General features: G+C 36.2%; 1 protein-coding gene across 1 annotated transcript in view; it reads right to left on the minus strand.

Moving 5' to 3' along the window:
- Positions 1-432: 432 nt before the first annotated feature.
- Positions 433-25,601, minus strand: part of SLC38A11 (solute carrier family 38 member 11) — a 48,451-nt gene continuing 23,282 nt past the window's right edge. The window contains exons 7-11 of the mRNA XM_010982455.3: positions 17,625-17,695; positions 16,780-16,941; positions 13,638-13,750; positions 10,585-10,716; positions 433-2,859 (exon numbers count right to left, since the gene is read on the minus strand). Of these exons, the coding sequence (XP_010980757.1) occupies positions 2,566-2,859; positions 10,585-10,716; positions 13,638-13,750; positions 16,780-16,941; positions 17,625-17,695 (772 nt within the window). The 3' untranslated portion in view covers positions 433-2,565. The remainder of the gene's footprint in view (positions 2,860-10,584; positions 10,717-13,637; positions 13,751-16,779; positions 16,942-17,624; positions 17,696-25,601) is intronic.

Below are 25,601 nucleotides of genomic sequence, written 5' to 3' on the forward strand. Positions count from 1 at the left end.
ATCTTTAAAGAAAATGTATTGCTAGGCTAGATGTTTACATCCGCGTGTGAAGATACTATTCCTTTCCCTCCTTTTGTAAATTAAGAAAATCTTTATAAAGTCAAATGTAGTGACAATTTCAAAAACTGGATTAAAGATTCAAATTGCTCTGTCAGGGGCAAGAAGTAGCAGGGAGGGAATGAGCTTCAGTGGAAATCTCTTATTAAATTGAGGCAGAAAATAGATGGGGGAGGTTCTTGAAGTTCTGCATGTTGGTAACATAAAAAACAAGTATTCTTGCAAAACAGATGGGAGTTTCTAACATTTATTATATCATAATTTGAAAGATGTTGGTAATCCTTGTAGCTAATAACTAGGTCAAAGGTAGTCTTGTCCTACAGTGAGTCTGGAAAACACACACACACACACACAGAACAAATATTTATTAGGCTTTAATGCATCACTCAGTTCCTATCAGGAGCTTTTCACTTACTTCAGTCAAGGTTAATGTATCTGAAGCAATACCAAAAGTACAAGATAATAGAAGGTTAAGTACTAAATTACGTTATCCTTGACGTACTTCTCTTTGTACACCCTTGCAAATCTCATCTCTCATGACTTTATCTAACAACTATGTGGGTCAGTGTTTCTCAGTCCTGAGTAATGTAGGGATGGACAGCTGCAAAAATGTCTCATATTCTGCCAGGAGGGAATGAAATGATAATGAATTATTATTATTACTTTACCAAAACATGTATCAGTCTAAAAATGGACATGAATTACTTAACCTTATGATTCTTAAATGACTATAAAAAACCCACAGTTCTACAGATTAAATACAGAAAAGCTATACAGCCAACAGAATTTAAATTAATTTAGTGGCATGGATGATGTTTTGTTGAAGCAAGTATCACCACTCAAAGCCTGAGCGTGGCCCTGCAAAGGGAGCTTTCAATAGGCCTTTCTTATTGGGAGTCACATGACAACTCAGCTCTCACCACTTCTTTATTCCAACTGCTGTGAAACTATCCTTCTACAGATCCTGTGGGATTATTTTTCTTTTTTTGCCTGTGATTTGTACAAACACATTACATGTGTATTAGCTCTGCTGGTGATATTTTCTCATGATTTGACAACAACTAATACAGTACTATGGATTGCCAACTTGATTGAAATACAAATGAAAGGTGAGAAGTGAAATCTTGGATGATACTTGATTTAAGGGAGCCACGCAGATGGTTCCAAATTTTCTTGTGACTTTGAAAAAATTGTCATAGATATGAAAACATGAAAGCTCATTAAGAGACATAAAAAATCCTCATTATAAAATGAGGCAAGCTGTGGAGGACACAGCTGTGCCTCCCGAATCCTCTACAAAGAAGCAATGGTGCCCCAGCCACCAGCAGACCACCTTCAGCTCTCAGTTCCTTTAGGGTTTGCTCAGCTGCAAAGAGCTGCCCACATTCAAGGACTGATGGAGGCAGCGGTATGAAAACTTGGCTATTTCATTTGAACTGGGACAAATCTGAGGGGCCATGCATGCTCGAGACTCCTTGCGGACTTGACAGAGGCTTTGTCAGCCTGCACTGAAGTTCCGTGTTCCTTGCCCAATCCCGCTTCCCCCTCCCTCCCATTTTCTCCCTCCTTCCTTTATAATCCCTCATATATAGCCCCCATGCCAAACTCTGTCTTAATGTCTGCTTCTGGAGAACCTAGTTAACAAGAGCTCCCAGGAATCTCGAGGATCCCCAGGAGCAGTGAGAATGCCACTTTGGTAGCCCTGATTCTTCCTGCAAGCTTCCAGTCTAGAGCTCAGCTTCCGACGATAATTCATGCCAGCACTTCACATTCAACAGGTGCAAAGCTGATGCATAACTGATCTCTTGAGCTTGTGCCTCACAACATCTTATGGTTTTTCCTTGCTTTATAATATATTTAATGGCACTACCATCATATTCCCACAGGATCAAAACCTGAGAGGTAGTTTTGATTCCTCACACACCTTACTCTCTACATCCAGTCTATTATTCATGCTTCGTAACATGGGAAGAAGTTTACTTATTTCTCCAGGGATCCAGTACCCTCTAAACAAGGAATGCAGCTGAAATTATAATGGAGAGCTTACTTTGCTCCTGAGATGTCTAGTCTCATTAATAGCTTTGAGTTTTCCTTCCCTTTGATTACACAGACTTTAAAAGACAAAAAGCACATTTTTCTCATAAAGGACACATACACAAAATTCCAACCCACAACCATCCACTTATTTTAGACAATATATTAGCTCACATATTACATAGAGAATAATGCTTTGAGAGGACGGCAGCAAATGCCAGAGGCTTCACTCTTCCTTCTGCATTTAAGATTAGTTAGTGCAGTGCATTAAAGCGTTTATTTTGTCCCAGTTTAAGATAAAAAATTCAATTTTCTTTGCCTTTTTAATTTTTACACTGGACTAAAGAGTAAAGAAAACCAAGTCTTCACCAATGCCCCAGTAACAACTGTATAATATAGAGACTAAAACATGTGTTAATGTTATTATGCAGTTTAAAAGTCTACGAAAAATCCATGTCTTTTAAAGCAGTCACCTCACTGAAAGGTACTGATGTTTAGAATGGGAGGTTGTGTTGTCAGTTGAAAGTGAGACACTGAGATGTTTGTGAGGGAGGAATTGTCGGGAAAGCAGTAGAACATCTCCTGCCCGTGGGTGCAGTCTTGAGGGTTTGTGACGGCCATGACGAACCCAACAATCATCACCACAGCACCGATAGGAAGCATGACACACGACATAATCTTATCTGAGTGTGTCCTCCGTTCTTCAGACAGTTTCAGATAACATGCTGATGGGATGATAAAAATCAGGGGAGCTGCACACAGCACACCCTGGGTATTGAAAACAAGAGACAAGATAATGTTACCATTTAGAGCATTCCTTGGACAGTTTTAAAAAATATTTACAAAATGTATTTATCATTGTACATGCTAAAAGTCTGATAGGTTCAGTTAAATCAAATGAAGGAGAGAAAAATAATTCCAAGAAAGACTTAGGAATAGGTTTTTCCCTTTTGGATGGTATATTTATAAATGGGAAAAGTTAAATAATATACTAGTAAACTAGACTAGAGAAAAATAATCAGAAAAAATATAGAAAATAAAGCAGATGGTAAGACTGACTCCTGGCAAACTCTTAAAATTTCCCATATTTTCAGTCACATTCTATTTCCTTATAATCTTCATTCCAAATTGCTATGTATCTACCATGTCATTCACATCAGAGAGATCTGTTTATCAATTGTGAACAAAAAGGGACTACTGAGAGGTGCATGTAGGCCTTATGACTTCTCTCTCCTTTACTTGAGTTTCTGTGAAAGGAGGTGCCTGGCTGTATGAGGAAGGAAAACTGTAACCCTAAGGGCACTTAGCATGAAAAAGCATTTCTAAATCCTCTTTCAAGTCAAACTAAACACATTAATTACCCTAGAAAATTGACAGCAGAACTAAATAACTATGATTCATTCACCATCCCCCACACTAGCTATGGATAAGTCCAACCTGAGGGGGGAATGTCAGACTGAAAATTATGGGGAGTAGTGTTGTCTATTATAAAAAGACCACGAGTTATTCACTTCAAAGGGAAAGAGACTTTCCCCTTGAGGAGGCCAAATCTGCACTAGCAGCTTTGCAAAAAGAATAATGTTGAAATTTAATCCATTGTAGGTAATATAGTTTTCTTTTTATGTTAAATATTAATTATATAGTAAACAAAATATAACATATTAGCAAAGTATATTACATATAATCATATGACAAATAATACTTTCTTAAATCATAAAACATAAGTCTTTTAAAACAGATACAATAACAAATATATGGTTTAGAATTAAAAGGAAATCTTCCATAAAATACGTATTGTCCATATTTTAAAAAGTTATCACAGAAGTTTGTAAATACTCAGAATAGTAGGAAGAATAGAATAATAAAATCTTATACACCAATCATCTATACTTTGAAAGGTTTTTGACACATTATTTTGGTAGACTGTCCCCAGGGAAAAATCATAGAAAACTGATTTTGAAATTGGATGATTAAAAGAACACATTATATAAAAATAGTTTTAAAAGAAAGATTTTTAAAGTATCATCACATACTAAATTTATTGTGTTTTATACTAAGTACTATTCTCATGCCAGAAATATACAATTATGATTTTAAAAATATAACTTTCTTATTGTTTATAGAAACAGCAAAAGTCCAGAGAGATACCAATTAAGGTGGGGCACACTTAAACCAGACTAGCCTGGCAGCATCTAAAAATCTGGGGAAGAATAAAAGGGATCATACTTAATGGAAAATATTTCTACCGAGATCAAATGTGAGAAAATACTAAGAAGCACTAGTTTAAAATATATAGACAATATAATTTTGCCATTCACAGCACCTGAATACAAACGAATACCTACAAAGTTACACAGTGCATAAAGGATTAATTTTCATATGGCTGGAATTCAATGAATTATGGATTCCTTAGGCTCCATCATGACACTTGAAATTGATAATGGTTTTAAAATTATGCAAAATATTGTAGAACTCAATCTGTGCTTATAATATTTATTATCCTCTTATTTCTATGAAATAATTCTGAAAACAATAATAAAAACATATATGTAAGTGTGTGTGTTGAGTGTGTGCGTGCATGTGTGTATAGGGAGTGTCTTCTCTTCACAGGAGCTAACATGTGAAGCTATGTCATCTGGACCTGTGGAGTGTGAAAGTGCTATCAGGATGAAAACTGCCACCAGCTGCTGCTAAGAAGCTGCCATCAGTCAGCATCCTGGGACTCTTCCAAACCTAACTTGCTGGGCAGTGCAGAGCATTGGGTGTTCTGTTTACGTCGTAATTCTTAAGAGTTGAGAAAGTAGCAATTAGTGGGAAAACTATATAGCTGATGTTTGTACTGGAAGAAGTCCAGTTGAGTATCTTGTCTAGAGAGCGGTTACTTTCCTAATATTTGAAAGCTCCGTCTTGCTAGAGATTGTTGTTAGGATCCAAGATCATTAATAAAATGATAGAACAGTTCCATCTGCTCTATTCTCTATAAATTAGTCCGACTAATTTGACCTGTTTAATCTAGCTTTGCCAAGGATATACCACTGGTTTTGGAGTAATTTTTGAAATTTCTTGACAGGACATAAATACCATAGCTGTTTATTAAAAAGACAGTAAAATGTAGCCTTATTTATAAAGTCAGGGTAGCACTGTCCCTTGATAATAACACTACTGATGCCTGGATATTTTGCAGTTTGCAAGAGGGAAATAAACAGAAGGTGTCAAGATTTTTACTGGCAGTACAGAGTAGAACAGTATCTGAATTCTCCTACCTGAATAGCAACCTCTCAAATGATGCAAGGAAGCTGAAAACTAAAAGAATGCTATACATCTTTAAAATTTTTACTTTGTAGTCAATCTGGAGTCATGAAATGTGTTCCTATACCTTAAAAAGCAACTCTAGCTCAGGAGGTCTTTGACAGCCAAAGCCACAGCTTGCTCACTCTGTATGTGGGCTCTCGCTGGGTACCTGGTCTGCTTCCTTCCTTCCCCTGCAAGCTGCACACGGCACTGATTGGGCTGGTTACTCTGGCCACAGGCACCAGCTGCTTCATCTGTTCTCTTTGTACTGCTGCAAGCAGAGACCCATAGGGCCCAATTACTGCAGGTGCCTCTTTTTTCTAACAGCAACACTAGTGCTGAGGGGCTGGATTCTTATTACTCAGAATGGAACTTAGATTTATTTTATTTGTTTCTAAAATGAATCCTTTAAAATGGAAGGTGTGTTTGCCTTAGAAAATATGTCACTGTTGTCTGCAGCCATGAAAACAATGAAATAAAAGGGAAGCTAAGTTCTAAATGGGGTTTGGCTTCTTAGTAAATAACTAATATAACCCTGAATAATTTATATTATTTTAGTTATGCTAAGTATAGCATTTCCCTAACTTTGCAAGTTGAAGGTCTGATTCTATTACATGTTTCATCTGTAAATATCCTTATTCTACTTAGTCATGATTCAGAAGCCACAATAGAAAAGAATTCCTAAAGTACTACAATTATTAACTAAGGTAAAAGCTATTAGCTAAAAATTATGAACTTAGATGAGAAACTTTTGATTTCATCTCTTCGTATTTATTTTAACCCATTATTAAAGTCTATGCCTATATTTTATGAATTATTCTTAACCTCACTTACGGGTAAACTCAATGCATAGATTTTTTAACTTAAAAATGGGTAGAGAAATAAACACACATTTTACACAGTTTAAAGCCTTAGGAAACCTCAGACTAGCATAATGATTAAAAATGTGGGCTAGAGGGTTCAAAAGCCTGCGTTCACATCCTGATTCTACCACTTAGTGTGACCTACTTAAGTGTCCATTAACAGATGAATGGATAAAGAAGAAAATGTGGTGTGTGTATATATATAGAGAGAGAATGGAATATTACTCAGCCATAAAAAGAATGAAATCTGCCATTTGTAACAATGTGGATGGACCAATAGAGCATTATGCTTAGTGAAATAAGTCAAACATAGAAAGACAAATACTGTATGCTATCACTTATATGTGGAATCTAAAAAAAAAAACAAACCAGTGGGTATAACAAAAAAGAAACAGAGTCATAGATACAGAAGATAAACTAGTGGTTCCGTGTGGGGAGAGGGAAAGAGGCAGGGGCAAGATAGGGGTAGGGAATTAAGAGGTACAAACTACTATGTATAACATAGTAAGCTACAAGGGTATATTGTATAACATTGCAAAATATACCCATTATTTTGTAATAACTTTAAATGGAGTATAATCTATAAAATGTTGAATCACTAAGTTATATACCTGAAAGTAACATAACATTGTAAATCAACTAATTTCAATTAAAAAAAGAAAACTAGTGTGACCTATTTAATCACTCTAATCACTCTGTGCCTCAGTTTCTTCATCTGTAAAATTAATGCGATTAAGGAAGATAATGCATGCAAAACACTTGTCACATAGTAAATACTCCACACACGTTAGCTCACACTATTGTTCAGAAGCGAAACACCACATGCTTTAGTTATTCTAAAGTGTCTCATGACCTGGCTTGCATTACCGACAGACATGATGCTTGATCTGGCTTTATTAAATATGACAAATGCCCACACAAAATGGAGTTGAATAAAGACCTGAATATGACATTGTACATACCAAAAGACTGGAAAAATACACACTCAGGTAGTCTTGAAGAGAATGGAAATCTTAGATTTTATTACTTCCTACAAAGTGCTTTAAAACTAGTGTAATTGAGTTATTAGATGATGACAATTTAGCACCTTCCCTGTATTTTACGAATGTTTATATTACCAGGTTTTAAAAGAATCTAAGGACCTAGAATCATGTTTTAAATGCTTAAAAATAGTTCTCCAAAGCCAGCTCAGATCTTGACTTTATAACAGGTATTAACCAAATATTTTTCTTTGATTACTCTACAATACCAGAATACCATCTTAACCACAAAACATTTTCAACATAACTGTAACAGGGAATAGTTAATGTGATTATGTGCTTATAATTTTGTTTCCCAAGTGTCAGGAAGATTCACAATTGACAGAGTAATGGTCAAATTTACAAAAACATATCATTCCTGGAAAATAAGCAACATGTGTATGCTTGGTTAACTTAAAGGGAACAAAAAATTCTTTAGGCTATCAAAATAGTGAGTGGTAAAGCAGCTTATAATCATATTTTCTCTCATGTCAAAGTCCTACAATATTCCAACAAAGATGCAAACTCAAATGAGACATTACACAAAACAAGAAATAACAGAGCTGGGAATCATGCTGATCATCTCCTCAGCATAATTAAAGGATTACCATTATTATTATCAACACCAACAATTTTTTGTAACACTTAATTTCCTGGTGCTACACTAAAGAATGTCTCTGATGTCTAGTAGCATTTGTAGAAAGAGTTCCTCAGCTGTGTTCCCAAGGGGCAATTGCCCACATGGTAATTTGAACACTGTGTTCTCAGCCCTGTGCTATATACTGAAGAGGATAGAGAAGGCAGCTAGGTACCATTCCTGTCTTCAAAGAACTTGCACTTTGGTAGGGAAGGCAAGTGTATGGACAGCCCAAATAATACATGATACAAGATAATACAAAAATCATGTTAGTGCATTAAGTTAGCCATTATCCATTTACCTAGATCAAGGTTGGAACATGAAATGATTCTGAGTGACCCTACTAACCTATGCAAAATTAGGAGGCAGGTAAATGTTACCTTTGATAATTGGCCATCCCTTCTATGAGCTTTCTATCTGTTGCTGGTGGAATAGATGTCTCCCTTATCCTCTGTGGTTTGGGGAAGCTGCCTACTCCCTACGTTCCACATATGCTGCGGCAAGAAAATTCCCAATAGTGTGTTCCTGACTGAATCTCCCACTGCCTTTGTTGAGAACTTCAAATCCAAAGGACATTGGGAGGAAATAATATCTTGCGCCCTGACAATAATACCTTCACCTACCCCTTAACTCTCAATGGAGTGAATAAATGATAACTTGGGATCCCATTTGTAAAAGCCTGCCCTCCCTGTGTGCATGATTAACAAATGCTAAGTGGTGTGATTCTGAGTAGAATTCCATGAGGACTGTTGAAAGGGAAGATTAAAGACTATAAAGTGGGAGATTCACTTCTATTCATGTTTCACCAAATGGCATCATTATCTTGCTTCCACAAAGCAGAACTAAGGAGTCACTCTGTTCTGGGTCACTTTTAAAAACTGAAACACAGTTGACATACAATATTATGTTAGTTTCAGGTGACCTGACATTTACATACTTTATAAAATGATCATTTTAGTAAGTCTAGTAACCATCTGTCCCCATACAAAGTGACTGCAATATTATTGACCATATTTCTTATGCTGCATATTACATACACAAGGCTTATTTATTTTATGAATGGAGCTTTGTACCTCTTAATCTCCTTGACCTATTTCACCCTGCTCCCCACCTTCCCTCTGGCAACCACTCGTTTGTTCTCTGTATCTATGAGTCTGTTTCCGTTTTGCTTGTTTTTTTTTTTAAATTTTTTTAAGATTCCACATATAACTAAGATATTACAGTCTTTGTCTTTCTCTGTCTGACTTATTTCACTTAGCGTAATACTCTCTGGATCCAACCATATTGCTGCAAATGAAAAGATTTCATTTTTGTGGCTGAGTAACATTCCACTGCATGTGTATACCATATTTTCTTTATTCATTCATCTATCGATAAACACAGTTTGCTTTCATATCTTGGCTACTGTAAACAATGCTGCATTGAACTTCAGGGTACATACATATTTTCAAATTAGTGTTTTCATTTTCTTTGGATAGAGGAATTGCTGAATTCCAAAAAGTCGTTCTTGATGTGTCTCTCTATCCCCTTGTCCTCTCAATTAAATCTGTTGCCAAATTCTGCAATCTCTTCTCAAAAATGTCTTTTAGGAGTCCACCTACTTCCCTTTGTCTTCTTCATTGCCTATATGGTGGCTGAACTTTTAAGTTTATTTGTGAGATTGTAAGCTCCAAGAAAGCATGGATCTTTTCTGACTTCCTCCCATCCTTGTGACTCTACTATGTAGCACATAGTATAATTGACCCTTAAACAACGCGGGGGTTAGGGAGTTTCTGAGCAGTTGGAAATCCATGTATAATTTATAGCCAGCCCACCACATACTCAGTTCTTCCATATCTGTGGATTCAACCAACTGAGGATCATGTAGTACATAGTTATCGAAAACAATGTGTATAAGTGGACCCGCACAGCACAAACCCATGTTGTTCAAGGGTCAACTGTAATTATTCATTATATATCTGATCAACAAATAAACAAGTTAGCAGTTGCCCTAGACTTTAAATCTTTGTAAGATTTGGACAGAAATGAAAGGAAAATAATAATTATAGGAAAGGATAAACATAAACTGAAGGATAAAAGAAAGAATTAATATGGCTTACTTATAGGTCAAAAGTAAGACTGACTAGAGCTGAGGGTAGATTTTGGGAAGTCAATGGTAAATAATTTTCCATAGAAGGCAGATTATAGAAGCAATAGAGTTTATGCTTATTGGGAGGAAAGTGGAGATTTTTAAGCAAGATGGTGATAAATTGGAAGCAGAACTTAAATATCTGCTAGTTGAAGCAAAATGCCAGCATTAATTCAGATGTGATATGATGAGGACCTGGATTTGGGGGGTAGAAGTAAGGATTACAAGGGAATGGCCTAGAGAGAGTAAAAAACATTTTAAAGAAAAATAACTTGGGCCAGGGTAGGTGAATGTGGGATATGGATATAAATCTCTTGACGGGGGTGTGTGTGCAAAATTTCCCCCACTGGAGAACCATTGCTCTAAAATTATACAGTCTTATAAGGTACACAATATCATCATTATAAATATTTACTATAATATAACAAACACATTTTTATTCCACATCAGAAAGTGATACCTTTCTTAAGGAAAAAAATATACCTTTTGTTGAATATAAACATTATTTTAAATGGGGTTTTTAGAAGGGAAGGAGTAATCTTCAAATGTACTTACATTAAGCTCTAAAACTATTCCAAGGCAATCAATCAGCAATGACACCAGTGTGGCTACAGTGATGATAATCACTGTTATGATTATGTGGAAAAACAGTGAAAGATTCCCACCAAAAAACACGTTGGCAATTACCTGCCAAATATAAACAGATTATTTAGAGAGGGATTCTCAGAGTCATGCAGGATTGATTAAGAGAGTATTTCATATTATAGTAGTCAGGACTGTATAAAATACTACCAGTAAGGCAATCAATCAAATCTTAAGCCATATGAATAAATATTCTATCTTTTCCAAAGTAATTACACATACACACACAGATATCAATAACAAATATTCTTTGTTGAACTATTAGACAGGCAGTGGATTATATTACACACACAGAACATGTCATAATAATGTGTGAATAAATACATTTCTCAAGAGAGACCTTGGGAAGTCAGCTTATCTTTCTTCTTTGAGTCCAACAAGGTTACCACTAACTACAGACGCTATTTAGATTGTTTGAATGGTCTCTAAGGAAGGAGTTACCACAATATCCTTTAATAATAATGGATGTGTAATATCCTTTACTAACAGGAAATTAATTTCATATAATCTAAATCTTATTTGATACAAGCTAAGCCTACCTTATCTTGCCTTTCCTCAACAAAAATGGAGAAGAGTTGATTACCATTTTCCATTGACACTCAGATTAGGAAAACGATCAACAGTTACCTGTTTAATGTGTCCCACACTGTGTTATGTTTTGCTAAGAGAAAATGTCTAGGAGATGGTTCCTATTTTCAGGAATTAACATCCTAATTGGAGAGAGCCAACTAATCTAATGAAACAAACAGTGATCAATTTTTGACAGGATAAAAAAGATCAAATACAATGTAGAACTAGAAGGAGCTTTAGTTATCTAGATCTGTCTCCCTGAGAGTAATCAGCTCTACAGCATTCCTTAAACATGCTTGCCTTACCTTGACTGGAGGCAGGGCTTGAAACATGGATGGGATTTAGACCAGAATAACAGACTGCAGCAACAGTGTGAAAAAGAGCAAAGAGGTAAGAACAGGAAAAATACCCTAGGGGGACAAGGAGGAGACAGTCTGAATAGGGTGGTGATTGTGCAAAAGAACCACAAGACGAGAATTGAAAACAGCAGGAGAGGGTCAGATGCTGGGGGACCTTAATGAAGCCAACTCTACAAGCTGTGCTAAGAAACATTCCTAAGTGAGCAACATTCCCCACAGCCTGGATGCTGTCTAACTCTGTGAATAATTTACTGGGGATACTAATCACTTTTACTCAGTTATGGTTTTACAATTGGTAATATCCTTCCAAATATTATCTTATCTAAAGTTCATTCTTATGGATGCTTCTAAGATATGATTGTAATCATACCTTAGTGGAAGATCACTTAATGGGGCAGGCTAGTGAGAGATACTTATTAGGGGTAAACAGGCTTTCTGGCTCCCTTGTACGTGGCCGGCTACTTGACCTATGAATAGAAATGGCTTTGATTATATTTATGCCAACTGTATATTTGTGTGTGTGTGTGTGTGTGTGTGTGTGTGTGTGTGTGTGTGTGTGTGTAGAAAGGAGAGAAAGAAAAAGGAAGTGAGTAGGTGAGGTATATACAAAGTTCCTCTGCCTAGTATTTGTTATCATGGCAGAGATCTTGATTTAGTTCTGTCTTCCTGTCATGGCAGCTAGAAAGGAAACACAAGTTCCAAGTACTGAAGACATAAGCTGTGCAGGTGGAGTGACTCAGACCATCTACGAGCAGTTCACCAGAAACCACAGGAGAATGCACCATCTGTTATTGCTGATCTAGAGGTCAGATTTGAACTTAAAGTGCTGGGCAGAAGCTAAAATAGAACCATTTCCTGCATCTAACAATAGTTAGCAAAATTTTTAAAAGTGCTTAGATTTAAAAAATATTCATAAAGTTCAATCTACGTCTCCCTGTGTTCCAGGAGGAGAGCTGTCCTGTGAGTTACGCATTTGTACGTGGGGACAAGTGCTAACTGTAGAGGATGCTCATAGGGCTGAACATTTCCTTATTCCTTTTCCCTGTGCAGTTGCCTATCCTCAGAATCGGCATAAAAGGTAACCACTGGTTTGCCTCTAGAAGCCTGCCCATTAGTTAGTGAATCTGAAGCTCTGTAGGCATTTCACTTCACACATGAGACCCAAGGACGTGGTGCGCTGTGTAAACAGCCTTTAGGAATAGATCCTAAGACTAAGCCTTTTCAGTGCAATTCCTGAAAGAACCACTATGAAGCAGGATCATGTTTTCTGCTAACTTGTGCAGTATATTTTTAGCTTACTGCAGCAGGGCTTCCTGACAAGCCATGTCATCCAATTTTACACAGAAATAATTAGTTCTCTTTTACCTAATCTTCCTCCACAAGTCTAGGTGGACTATATAAAATAACTTGGAGGTGACTTTATAAGTACAAATATTGATATATAGATGTAAATAAATAACATACTCTTTATATTATTTTATATGGTATATAAATATAAATAAACATTTATATACACATACAAGTAAATATGTGTAAATATATAAATAAATATATCTATATAAATAAATATATAAATGAAATATATCTATAAAACTAATGGTTTAAATTGAATTTTAGTTTTTCATGAAAAATAAGGTATTTTAGTTTTTTAAAAATAATAAAACTGATCAGAATCTGTTATATGGTGCCTTTAATACATACTGACTTATAAAATATCTTAGCAAAAAGACAATTTTGTAAAACATATTTTAAATCGTAGTACTTACTTTTTTTGAAAGAACGCTTAAAAAAACATTTTGACTCTATTAAAGGCTGGCATTCATTCTGGAATGCATTGTATAAATATTTATACTTAATATAAACTAAACCACCAAACATGATTTTCAAATCCAACTTTTGAAAGCTTATCTTGTAAACATTTGAATATTACTTACCATGTGCTTGGGAATTTGCAGAATCAAATTATTTGTGAATCTTCCTAAGTTAATGTAGTAGAGAGATCACCTAGGTAAAGTGTCTGAGAGAAACTATGCTTACCTCTCTGGTCACAAAGCATTCAATTGGGTACGTCAAAATGACAGTGACGCCATAACAAAACCTTCCAAATGTTACCAGGTCATCATTTCTGCAATAATTTTCAAATAAGTCTCCTAGAGAATAATATAAAATAGATTTATTTTAACAGCTACTGGGTATTTGAAATAAATACCTGATAAATGAGATACTGGATATTTATTAGATAAGAGAAGCTACATAAATGTCATTTAATTTAATTAATAGAATGTAAATGTCATTTAATTTAATTAATAGAATAGACTGCCAAGTCTAAATATAAGTTTTGCATTCAATAACTATGTAATTACTGCTGGATATTAAGACTAGCACAAGTTCAACTTGAAAGTGAATTCATCAGTTTTTCTCTTCTTCTTCTTGTTTGTTTTTAGTAGATAGCCTTAAATTTGTATCAACTTCTGAAAAATACTTTTATTCATTGTCTTCTTACTCAAACCAGAATCAACTCCCTAAATTCTTGTGCATTGGTTTTATAAACTTGCTTCTGGTCTTTGTTTCTCGTAAGTAAGTGACTTCATTATTAAAAAAAAAAAAGTCTGTTAAAATAAACAAATTTCCTTTTGAAATGTTATTCTTAGATCAAGGACAATCCTGAAAGGAAGAGTAGACTACTGCAGGTGGGGAGCTGAGTTTCCTGTATATCATGCTATAGGGTTTAATCACAAACTCAGGGCGACAGCGAGGAATTACAAACATGCAGGATCTTCCATGGTCTCTGATGAACCCAAGTGTAAATGCACTGATTCAAAACTCTGAAAATATGGTTATTTCCCAGGCAGAGTATTATATTTCATCAGTTCCAAACTAAACGATGAACCATGTATGTGAACCTTGAACTGATTCTTATTTAAGACTGTATTTTCTTGGATTCCTATAAAGAAATACAGGATCCTAGTGAGGGCACAGAGGTCATGTCAGTAAAAAACTTCCCCATGTGGAAACAAAAGATATTTGGGACTGTTTATTTCCTAAATATAACATGCTTACATTTTAAAGTGTTGTTCATATTTTTCAGTTAGACTGAATAGAAAATTAGATAAAAGCCACACTACTACACTGTTTACAAAGAAAACAAAACAACAATACTTTTCTACTTTTTTTTCATTAAAAAGCTAAATGACCTGCCTCTTCCAAAGACTAACTTTGAGTGACTATTTTCCCCTTCCCTTATTAACTGGAGTAAATGTACATTAGTTTCTAGCACCCTTTTGGGCAGAATAAGCTTCAACCACAAAGCAGTAGTGACAGAGGCCCGCTTAAAGGTTAATTCAAAGGGTTCCAACACTCTGAGAAGAAAAGAACTCAAGCTCTGTGTTCACTAACCTCCACTAAACAATGGGCCTGAACCTTTTCAAAAGTCATTGGGAAATCAAGAACAATCTAGAGTTCTTATTGCCTCACAAGCCGGAATTCATGTGATGAAAGGGAAAAGCAGCATGCCGTTTACACAAACAAGACTAGATCTGCCTGAGGCAAAGTGGCCTGAAGAACCATGTCAGCTTATTCTAGCTTGAGTCTGAGTGTATTTTAGGTAATTACAGCTAGAGAGAGAAAAAAAAGAAAGACAATTAAAACCAACCTGTCAGCTTTGTTATATAAAGACTTAACTATATTTGAACAATTGCCGATAAAAACACCAGGAAGGTGTGACTAAGAGAGTTTATGTCTCACAGAAAAGGCTTTTTAAAACCAAGATTCTGTACAGCCTGGAGCCTATAGGCCATCGTCTTTGCAAACTATGTAGCAATAGTGATACATGGCTATCTTTTGAAATACAATTTTTATCAAGATTTTCAAGGTCACTTCATTACTGCCTTCTAACAATACACACATGTATTATGTTTTTGATGGCACTGCAATTATGTTATCAATCTTTTCTGAAGCCATCTTTCTTTATTTCTTGAGCAATCTGTCCCTATAATCATAGTCACCTATAACCTCCATTTGGCACAGTGCACCATCCACCCAAGAGTACCACCTCAATGCCATCTGAAAAATAAGCTAAGAAGAACTAGAGCCTAAGAGACAGCTTTTAATGGGTCATACGTGACCAAAACGGGGTAGACAGCAAGATGGAACGTCAAGAAAACGGGACTGAACGTCAGGAGACTTGATTTCTACTTTGTCACCAGCCAGCTTGGGCAAGTTACTTCACCTCTCTGTGTTTAAGCAGGGGGTAAAACTAGTTATTCCACTTACCTTCCTAGGGTTGTCTGAAGGACACATGAGATAATAGACCCGCACAAGCTGTGAAATGCATGAACCAGCGCATTTAGCAAGCTGTCCAAATACCCTACCACACCACATAGATGAGTGAGTGTAAGGGTCAAGGACATAGAAGAGATGACCACTAAGTTGTTGGGCCGGGATTAACGGAAGAAAAAAGAGGTGTATTCAGTGTGGGGCACTGCCATGAGGGTGGGGGAGGGGAGAGAAGAGGCTGGTTTTGTGGGAAAGATTGTTTTGTGTTTAAGGCAAGACTGGAACAACTAAGTACAAATGTCCTGTAGGCAAGAGGCTGGAGATGAAAAGAAAGTTCTGAACTACAGTTAAAACAATAAAAATTCCCAGAGAATTTACTGAGAGAAAAAAGCCAGCTTGCCTGAGCCAGTTAATGAGGTGGAAGGGTGGGGGAGAGGAGGTAAGAGAGAGCAAAGATGACTCACTGAGAGAAAAAAATTATTAAGGGAGTGAACGATGGGACGGTACTGCTCTTTCTCTATGTGAGGAAAGAAAGAACGTTCAGGATTGTTACATGATTCAGGGAGGTCCATAAGAATCAGAACCCAGAAAAAGACCATTAGCTTTGAAGACTGAGAGAACATTGGTGTCTTTGGAAGGGGCACCTCAGTGGACTAGCAGAGGGGGAAGCCAGGAGGAGTGTGCTCTGAAGTGAACTCATGGAAGGAGAAAGCATGGTTGACAGAAAAAAGTTCAGCAGTTTCAAAAGGAGGAAATTAGGAAAATTAGGAGAGTCAGCAAGGTAGGGAGAGAAAGGGTTCTACTTTGAAGCAGAACATGGGGTATAATTGTACTTAAAATGAGAAGTGAAAGCACCACTCCACATGAGCACCGAAGTATGATAAGATTGACTCTCTCATTTTACCTTGGGTGAAGCTGGTAAACGTTAAGTATCCACATGTAGCAAAGAGAATACTGATAAATACGGAAATCAAAGTGGACACATGGATGATGCGGGACCACTTAGCTACTGTGGGTTCTTCCAAAGAACCATAAACTAAGAAGCAGTTATGGTGGCAAATAAATGCTGCAATACAAGAAAAAAAAAAAAGCATTGTTAAGGCAAGCACCAGGGTTCTCTTTTTACTTCTGAAAATTCAGAGATCTATGCTACCTTGAAAACACTAATGAACTGAAATTCAACTATACTAATTTACTAGATATGTCAGAAATAATCTTTCTCACAACTCTAGAAATGAGAGATTTCATACACATTAGGCTTATGTGATCTCTTCATGTCACTCTTGATATAAACCAGGCCTATCCAACTTTCTCTCCCATTTTCCATTTCTTAGTGGCCTTTCCAATCTTAAAGGAAATCTAAACAACACCATATTTCCAGTCCTAGACTTCCTTTCCCATCTGGGATATAACAGACTTGCTTTAGATGTCTGGCCAATTCACAATACTTCATGTGCAAGGTTTTGAAGAAGTCCGTAACACATGCTAGAATTTCAAGTTAAGAAACAAGATGACTTTAGTTGAATTTTCTGCATGAGCAAAAGCCTGGTCCAAATTGAAGCAAATTTTAGTGATGAGTGAGAAAAGTTTGAGACTAATTTTATATTGGCACAAACTAGATCATATGCTGCTAATAGGAAGTCTAAAACTTAGGACATCTGCTCTCCAGACACAAATATGAAACACAGCACTTTTTCATGGCACAGAAGACTCCATATTGAGAAAGGGCCTTTGAAACCATGTACTCACCAAACGACATCACACCTACAGCCTGAATCGCATTGGGTTTTGCAAAGATCCAGGCATCTTCTGTTTTTGGTCTAGAAGAGAAAGCAGTTAATTTGATGAATGATTAAATGAATGCAAGCATAAGCACATAAAAGAACAAGAAATGATGCCACAGTACAAACTGAGTATCTTTAAGTCAGATTTTAATAAGGGGCCCCTATTAATCTTTTTTAATTGTAAGTACATTTCTGAGGAATATCAACGTTATCTGTTCACTCCAGTCCTCAAAAATGCATCTCAAACACTTGGAAAGACTCTTAATTCTACATATTTAAAACTGATGACCATTCTGTGACTTCATTTGCTTACCAACTTAACAACAAACATTTGTTATGCACTCATCAGTTGAGATATTCATTGAGGAAGATTCAAAAATTAATAATGCAATGTTCTTCCTCAACTAATCAGTGCTGCCCTTTATTTCGCTTTAACTCATTCTTCCAGGCTCATCCTACCCAAGGGAGATTCATAGTTGGCACTACTCTTTATTGAGAAAGGTAGACATGAACTAATATTAACTGAAGAAGTACTTTGTGTTCCAAGAGCTAGCTCATGCCATCTTAATCATCGCAATAGCACAAGTATTATTATCAGCATTTAATTTACTAGGAAAGTCAAGCTCTGGGTGGTGACATAGCTTGTCAAGCTTCCACAAATAGTAAGTAAAGAAGTTGAGATTTGTCTCTTTGATCTGTCCATCTCTCCTGTACTGGACTGCCAGTCATCTCAAATTCCCAGCTGTGGATACACTTCTCAAAGAAGTTTTGGAAATACATACACTTTAAATAGCTTAAATAAGCCTCTCTCTTAGTGGAATTAAAATGTTTGCCAACCTGTCTCTAGGCAGGGATTGGTCTCCCTGATCAACACATCCCTAGGTAATAGTGAAGAGCACAGGCTCCAAGGTCAGAAAGTCTGTGTTGGTCTTCTGTCCCCAACCACTTATTAGCTGTATGATCTTAGGCAAATTACTTAACCTTTCTGTGCTTCAGTTTTGATATCTATAATATGGGGATAATAATAATAGTACCTAATTCATTGAGTTAGTGTGTAAATTAAGTGAAAAAAATATGTAAAACTTTGGAAGAGAGCCTAGCATACAGCAAGTGTTCAATAAATGGTCACTAGTATTAACAGCTTTTGTATTAATATTGTTATTATTATCCACTATTATTTAATAAAAGGTAGCAAAATGTTCAAAAGTATGGCCAGCTTCTCTGAAAAGGAAAGGCTTGAGTGAGACCCAGAAGAATACACGAAGATAGGAGAGGAGGACAGGGAATACAGGTCCTAGAAAGCATAAAGGCACAAGGTATAAACCCATCTATTTCACAAGTTTGTTATTCATTCTCAAAGTAGACACAAGAAAGTCTCATTTGTTTTGTCAGAGTTAGTGGCGTTTATGCATTATATCATTTCTTCCCATATTTGAAATGAGCAGTTACAGGCACAAAGGAACTAAGTAGCCCAAAGAGAGGCATCCTGCTGTTACAAGGTTTGCTCAGAGTCTCGCAGTTTTTTGAGTGGGAGCTGCTGCCACCTGCTGCCTCCTCTACTCCTGTTGCAGTGAACTCCGATCACAGCATACCTGTCCAATCGCTCCTCTATATGTGTTTTTGTGCTGATGGAAACGTTCTATATCTGCGCTGTCCAATATGGTGACCACTAGACATGTGGCTATTGAGTATTTAAAATTATGGCTACAGCAACTGAGGAATATTTTTAATTTTAATTAATTTTATCTAATTTAGATAGTCTCAGGCGGCTGATTGCTGCTGTATTGGACAGCACAGATCTAAAAGGAGTCCTACAGGTAATTTTTGTTGCAGAAACATTAATTATCTTCTAATGGTCTAAAGTTGTTAAAGAAACTACTTAAAGGTGTTTCATTTTTCCTACAGTGTAGCCTATGCCCTAAGTTTCAGCTACTATTTACCACTTGGACTTTCTGAGAAGCAAGTAGAAGAATGAGTTGAGTATGACCATGAACAAGAAGAGTACTTGGTTAACTTATAAAAGACCATGGTTACTAGGGAATCTGCATGTAAAAAAAAAGAAAAATGTAAAAAGCAACAGACTAGGAGAAACAAATAGACATTGTCATTATGAATAAAGACACGGGAAAAACAGTACACACTAGTCATATTGAAATACTACAAAATATGAATCAACTAAAAACTTTGTTATTACAAACTATAGGATCAGCATTTCCTTTTTTAAATTTTAAAGAATAATTTACCTGTAAAGAAGAAATGGTTTTCAAATAATTTTTCAAAATCAAACATCTTAACTAACCTACAGAAGTATTTCTTTTGTACAAACAGAAGCTAGTTTTCTTCTGAAGAAACTAAATAAGAGCCACTGTCCAATTTCTTTTTGTTTTAGATTCTTCTGTTGCCACAGTCAAAGTTCATGTCCCTGAGGAACTGAAACCAACCGCATTCATTGGTATGTGTCTAGAGTTTGCAATGGAAGCCAGTAGTTCTGAAATTAGCCCTCTGCTGTCCACAGCATCTTTTCAGCAAGTGTTAATGGACCAGCTCTTTACCCTCCTTTGGCTCCTACCTGCTTCTTTAATTTAATGGGATTATTTGCTGGCTACAGGTCAAACTGTGGTTGGTATTACCAATAAGTGACAACTAGGACAATAATGAATTTAACTTCCATTGTGAAGGACAACTTTTGTCTTGACTAAGAAAAAAATATATGGAATATAGCAAGCTGAAATGGGAAAAAGTAATGGGCTTTGGGGTCAGACAGACTTGGATTCACATTTTAACTTTATGATATACTAGCAGGGTGACTTTGGGCAGACTACCTAACGACAATGGTCTCAGTTTTTTCTGCTGTAGAACAGAGACAATATTAATAATTCTATTTTTAGACAGAAGGCTTATGAGCCAATTAATGACAGAGTGGTGTATACTGGACAATCAGTGTTGGACGGGACAGCCTTCTACTTTTTCCCTTTCCTTATGTTATCATTAAAATAACAATACAGGTCTTAGTCTGGGTGTAAGGACCTGCAAGTACATGAAATGCAATCTTCATCATGGTGTGCATATTCTTCTAGAGAACGAAGGGACCTTGGGAAAGGCAATTTATCTTATTTTAAATAAGTGAATAATTAATCTTGATAACAGATCACACACATCCAAGCAAAAGGGTAGCCTTTCGGTTTTGATAATGAAAAAGACAAAAAGGTTCACTTATGCTTTGGATAGTCACAGCAAATATTCAGTGCTACTCTAATCCACACCTCATGTCCCAAACAATTTTCTGCATAACTGTGTCTATCAAGTGGGTGCAAATTCCAGCTGCATAAAGCCACTTAGAGAATCTCAGCGTTTTCGGAGCTTCTCACCTCATTCCAGGGTTTGTGTCTTGGCCCAGCCATCAGTTTTCTCAGCAAGGCTGTAGCTGCTCTGTGGTGATATGATAAGTTTTGCTATACTGGTGTGCAGATCACCACCAATGGAAGATAATTAAACGTTTGAATAAAAGAAGGCACTCATTAAACCTTAAGATATTTGACATCTAAAATGGATAGAGAGGCAAATTGCCTGATTATTTAATCACTGGATAACGTCTTAGACTAATCACTTGAAAGGAAAAAAAAGTATAAAATTAACCTTTTACATTTTTAAGATCCTATCTATACACACACACATAAATTAAGGGTTATTCTTGTTACTAATTTTTTGGCATATAATTTTCTGATTATAGAAAGGGTTTTATTCTGTCCATACTGCAAAGATAAAATGTCTTTCTTTTGTATTTCATCACAGGGAAATATTATGAAAGGATATTTTTATATTTTATCTTTGAAATCATTAAATGTAAGTACTGGGACATTCAAGTTCACTTCTTGAACACTTAACACTACCTTATTACAGAGAGACAGAAGCTACCTTACTTGATTAGGAAACATTCACTTTCAGGAATTATTTTCAGGTCCTGTATTTTGTTTTAATAAGGTGAAATGGCCTTGCACCTATTATAAAATCTTGAGGTGTGTGTATCTGTGTTTGTTTCATTGCCTTTGGAAGCAATGTAAAATTAATCTTTCATGATTTTTACCAAATTGAAGACACAGTAACTTTCACCAAATGCATAAATAACAGGCAGGAGTAATCAATTCCCAATTTTGGGTGTTAAATAAAGAAACAGCTTGCAAAACAAGGTGACATTGTATTTCAGTCATTGTTTTTCACAGGTATCTCTTCACAAGCTTTCAATTAAGTACTAATACAGGTAGTGCTTGTTCTTTTCTCTTCCTAATCTCTCAGTCAAGTAGACAGCAATAGCAGCTGTAAACTAAGAGGCAAAGAAGGGCACTAGATAATTCAAAATTGGATAAATTTTAATAATTCTCAAACTATCCTCCATGGCATAGTGCAAGCCCCACAAACAATGAAATAACTTCCTTAAAGATGAAAATATGTTTTAAATAAAATATTTGAATTTGTACTTTAGTCTGCAGGCAAATTAAAAATCAAGTGTTAAACTTGGACATCCAGTTCAACATGGTGGACGGGACATATACATTTATCTGATTTCTCCTCAGATCTCACTAGGATGCTCTGATGGAATTTAAAAGGGGGCTAAATCCACAGGGAATAGGTTAGTAGAAGAAGAGACATCAGTGGAGAAGACATTTTGAAAATAGGAAATCAGATGTTTACAAAGTAACTGCTGAGAAGAGAAGTTACAACAACACAGAGGGAGCTATGATGTGAAATTCACCTCACTAACCCCCTGTGTGTGTAGGACTCAGAGACACCACATACTCAGATGTCCAGCAAAAGGAGAAAATAAAGAAGAAAGAAAGACCCGAGAAACTAGATACAGGGTATCTAACACAAAAAAGAGGTGAAAGGAAGTCCTAGAATGGGGCAGCAAACTGAGAAATCACTCTGTCCAAAAAGGAGCAAGAGGAAAAAGGCTCAGAGAGGGAAAAAAAAGCTCCAGGAAAAATATTAAGATTAGTAGATTTTCTTATATGTTTGAGCATTTGGAAAAGGAGTAATAAAAACAATCAAAATCAAAGACTAAACTAGGAGAAAATATTTACAAAAGACACATCTCATGAAAGACTCATCTATCTCCAAAATATACAAAGAACATGTAAAAGTCGACAATAAGAACACAAACGACCCAATTTTAAAATGGCTAAAGATCCACTGACACCTAACAGACCCCTCACCAAGGAAGATACTCTGAGAGCATCAAGCATAGGAAAAGATACTCCACATCATATGCCACCAGGGAAATGCAAATTAAAACAACACTGAGATAGTACAACATACCTTGAAAGAAAAAAAGTACAACTACTAGAATGGCCAAAATCTAGAACACTGACTATTCCAAATGTTGGTGAGGATGTGGAGCAACAGGAACTCCCATTCACTGCCAGTGGGAATGCAAAATGGTACAGCCACTTTGGAAGACAGTTTGATGGCTTCTTACAAAACTAAACATAATCTTACCATAGGATCTAGCAATCACACAGCTTGGTCTGTACCCAAAGAATTTGAAAACATATGTTCCACACAAAAACCTGCCACATGGATGTTTATAGCAGCTTTATTCATAACTGCCAAAACTTGGAAGGAACCAAGCTATCCTTCAGTAGGTGAATGGCTAAATAAACTCTGGTATATCCATATGATAGAATATTACTCAGTACTAAAAACAGATGAGCCATCAAACCATGAAAAGACATGGGCAAACTTTAAATGCACATTACTAAGTGCAAGAAGCCAATCTGAAAAGACTACACATGGTACGATTTCAATCAGATTTTATTTGGGAAAAGGCAAAACCATGGAGAGAGTAAAAAGATCAGTAGTTGCCAGGGGTTTGGGGTAGGGGACAGGATGAATGGGGAAACACATGGGATTTTTAGGGCAGTGAAAATACATTGCATGACAACATAATGATGGATACATATCATTATACATTTGTCCAAACCCACAGAATGTACAATACCATGTGTGAACTATAATGTAAACTATGGACTTTGGGGGATTATGATGTACTGATTGAGATTCATCAGTTGTAACCAAGGTACCACTCGAGTAGGGGATGTTGATCACGGGCAAGGCTATGCATGTGTGAGGGCAGAGGGTTTATGGGAAATCTTTGTACTTTCCTCACAACTTTGCCTGAACTCAAAACTGCTTTAAATATATATATTATTTTTTTTAAAAAAGCTAGACTGGACATCCAGGTAAACATGATTAAAAGCAAAAACAGAAGCAAGTCTTAATTCTAGAAAAAAAATGTACAGAAAGGGAAATAGAATTTTGAAGGTTGTGTTATGTCTTCACATATTGATATGGTAGAAGAGGAAGAATAATCTGAGAGAGCTAGATCCTTATCTACTATATGACAGCAGTGAGAATCCAGAAATAGTAGTTACAAGCATATTCCCTAGAAGTAAAAAAGTAAATGCCAAAAGATACAGCTGAAATAGGAAAGGATTTGGTAGAAGGCAGCTCTATTTCATTATCATCATACTTAGTGAAGTGAGCCAGAAAGAGAAAGAAAAATACCATATGATATCGCTTATATGTGGAATCTAAAAAAAAAAAAGGACACAAATGAACTTATTTATAAAATAGAGACAGACTCCCAGACACAGAAAACAAACTTATGGTTACCAGGGGGGAAAGGGGGTGGGGAGGGGTTAATTAGGAGTTTGGGATTTGTAGATACTAACTGCCATGTATAAGATAAACAAGGTCCTACTGTATAGCACAGGGAACTATATTCAATACCTTGTAATAGCCTATAATGAAAAAGAATATGAAAAGGGATATGTGTGTGTATATATATATACATATATATATATGAATTACTATGATGTACACCAGAAATGAACACAACATTGCAAATGGACTATACTTCAATAAAAAATAAAATAAAGCAATTTGAAATACTTGGTCATGTAAAAATACGTGAATATTCTTTTCAGGAAAATAAATCCAAATGAAAGCAATATTAGGAAGAGGCAGGGTCTTTTAAAATGTCTTACAAAACGTCAAATAGATCATGGCGACATAACGGAGGCTTACTATAAGGTTCAGATCATTTAAGGAGCAATGCTTCCAGTGTCCTAACCTATTTGAATACTAACAAAAAAAGAGACTGCCTTGTAGCAGTTTGCAGCCTTGGTATGACAAATAATTTAAAAAGAGTGATTGCTTTTCTAACTTTGAAAAAATCCAGACAGATGCTTAGTTATAAAAAATTTAGAAGCCTTTTCCTTATGTGTGTGAGGTGGGAGTGGGGAGGTTTTGGGGGATTAAATTCATTTTGCAAAATTATCTCATTTGGATTCCTGGATTCAGGCATTGCATCCTGTCTTGAAAGACACACTTTTCCTTATCTTTATAATAGCTAAGTAGTAATAAGGCAGAGCCGTAGGAAGTAAGTCCTACCAAATATATTGCCAGTCCTCACAGACTGGGGTAAACAAGCCTCAGGGGGACTGCTTCTAATCACCAGAACATTACACCTCTGATCAGGAGGACAGGACATCACGTCTCTGTTGTAATTGCCCAAACTCTTTTCGGCTAAACACAGGCACCTTCCAAATCAGACAATCTCGACAGAGCCTGCATTTTTGTTAAGAGAGCCTTACATATTAACCTCTTCAACCAGATACATCCGGGAATTAAGTGCTGTGGCTGGCACACACACAAAGGCTCCACATTTCCTGTCACACCACAAGCTATTAGTGACATCAGCAGACCTGCCCACTTCCCAGCTCGGCCTCAGCTGACAGCTCTCTGCCATTTCCTCACTCCCAGATCACTTTTCTTCTGAGTCTGTTCTACACACAGCTGTGGTCTGTTAGGAACACATACAGTACAGCTGTTGAGGAAAATTCTCCTTGGGTATCACTAAACATCAAAACTGATCCTTTTGTTT

This window comes from Camelus dromedarius, chromosome 4 (assembly GCF_036321535.1).
Source record: "Camelus dromedarius isolate mCamDro1 chromosome 4, mCamDro1.pat, whole genome shotgun sequence".
Taxonomy (NCBI): domain Eukaryota; kingdom Metazoa; phylum Chordata; class Mammalia; order Artiodactyla; family Camelidae; genus Camelus; species Camelus dromedarius.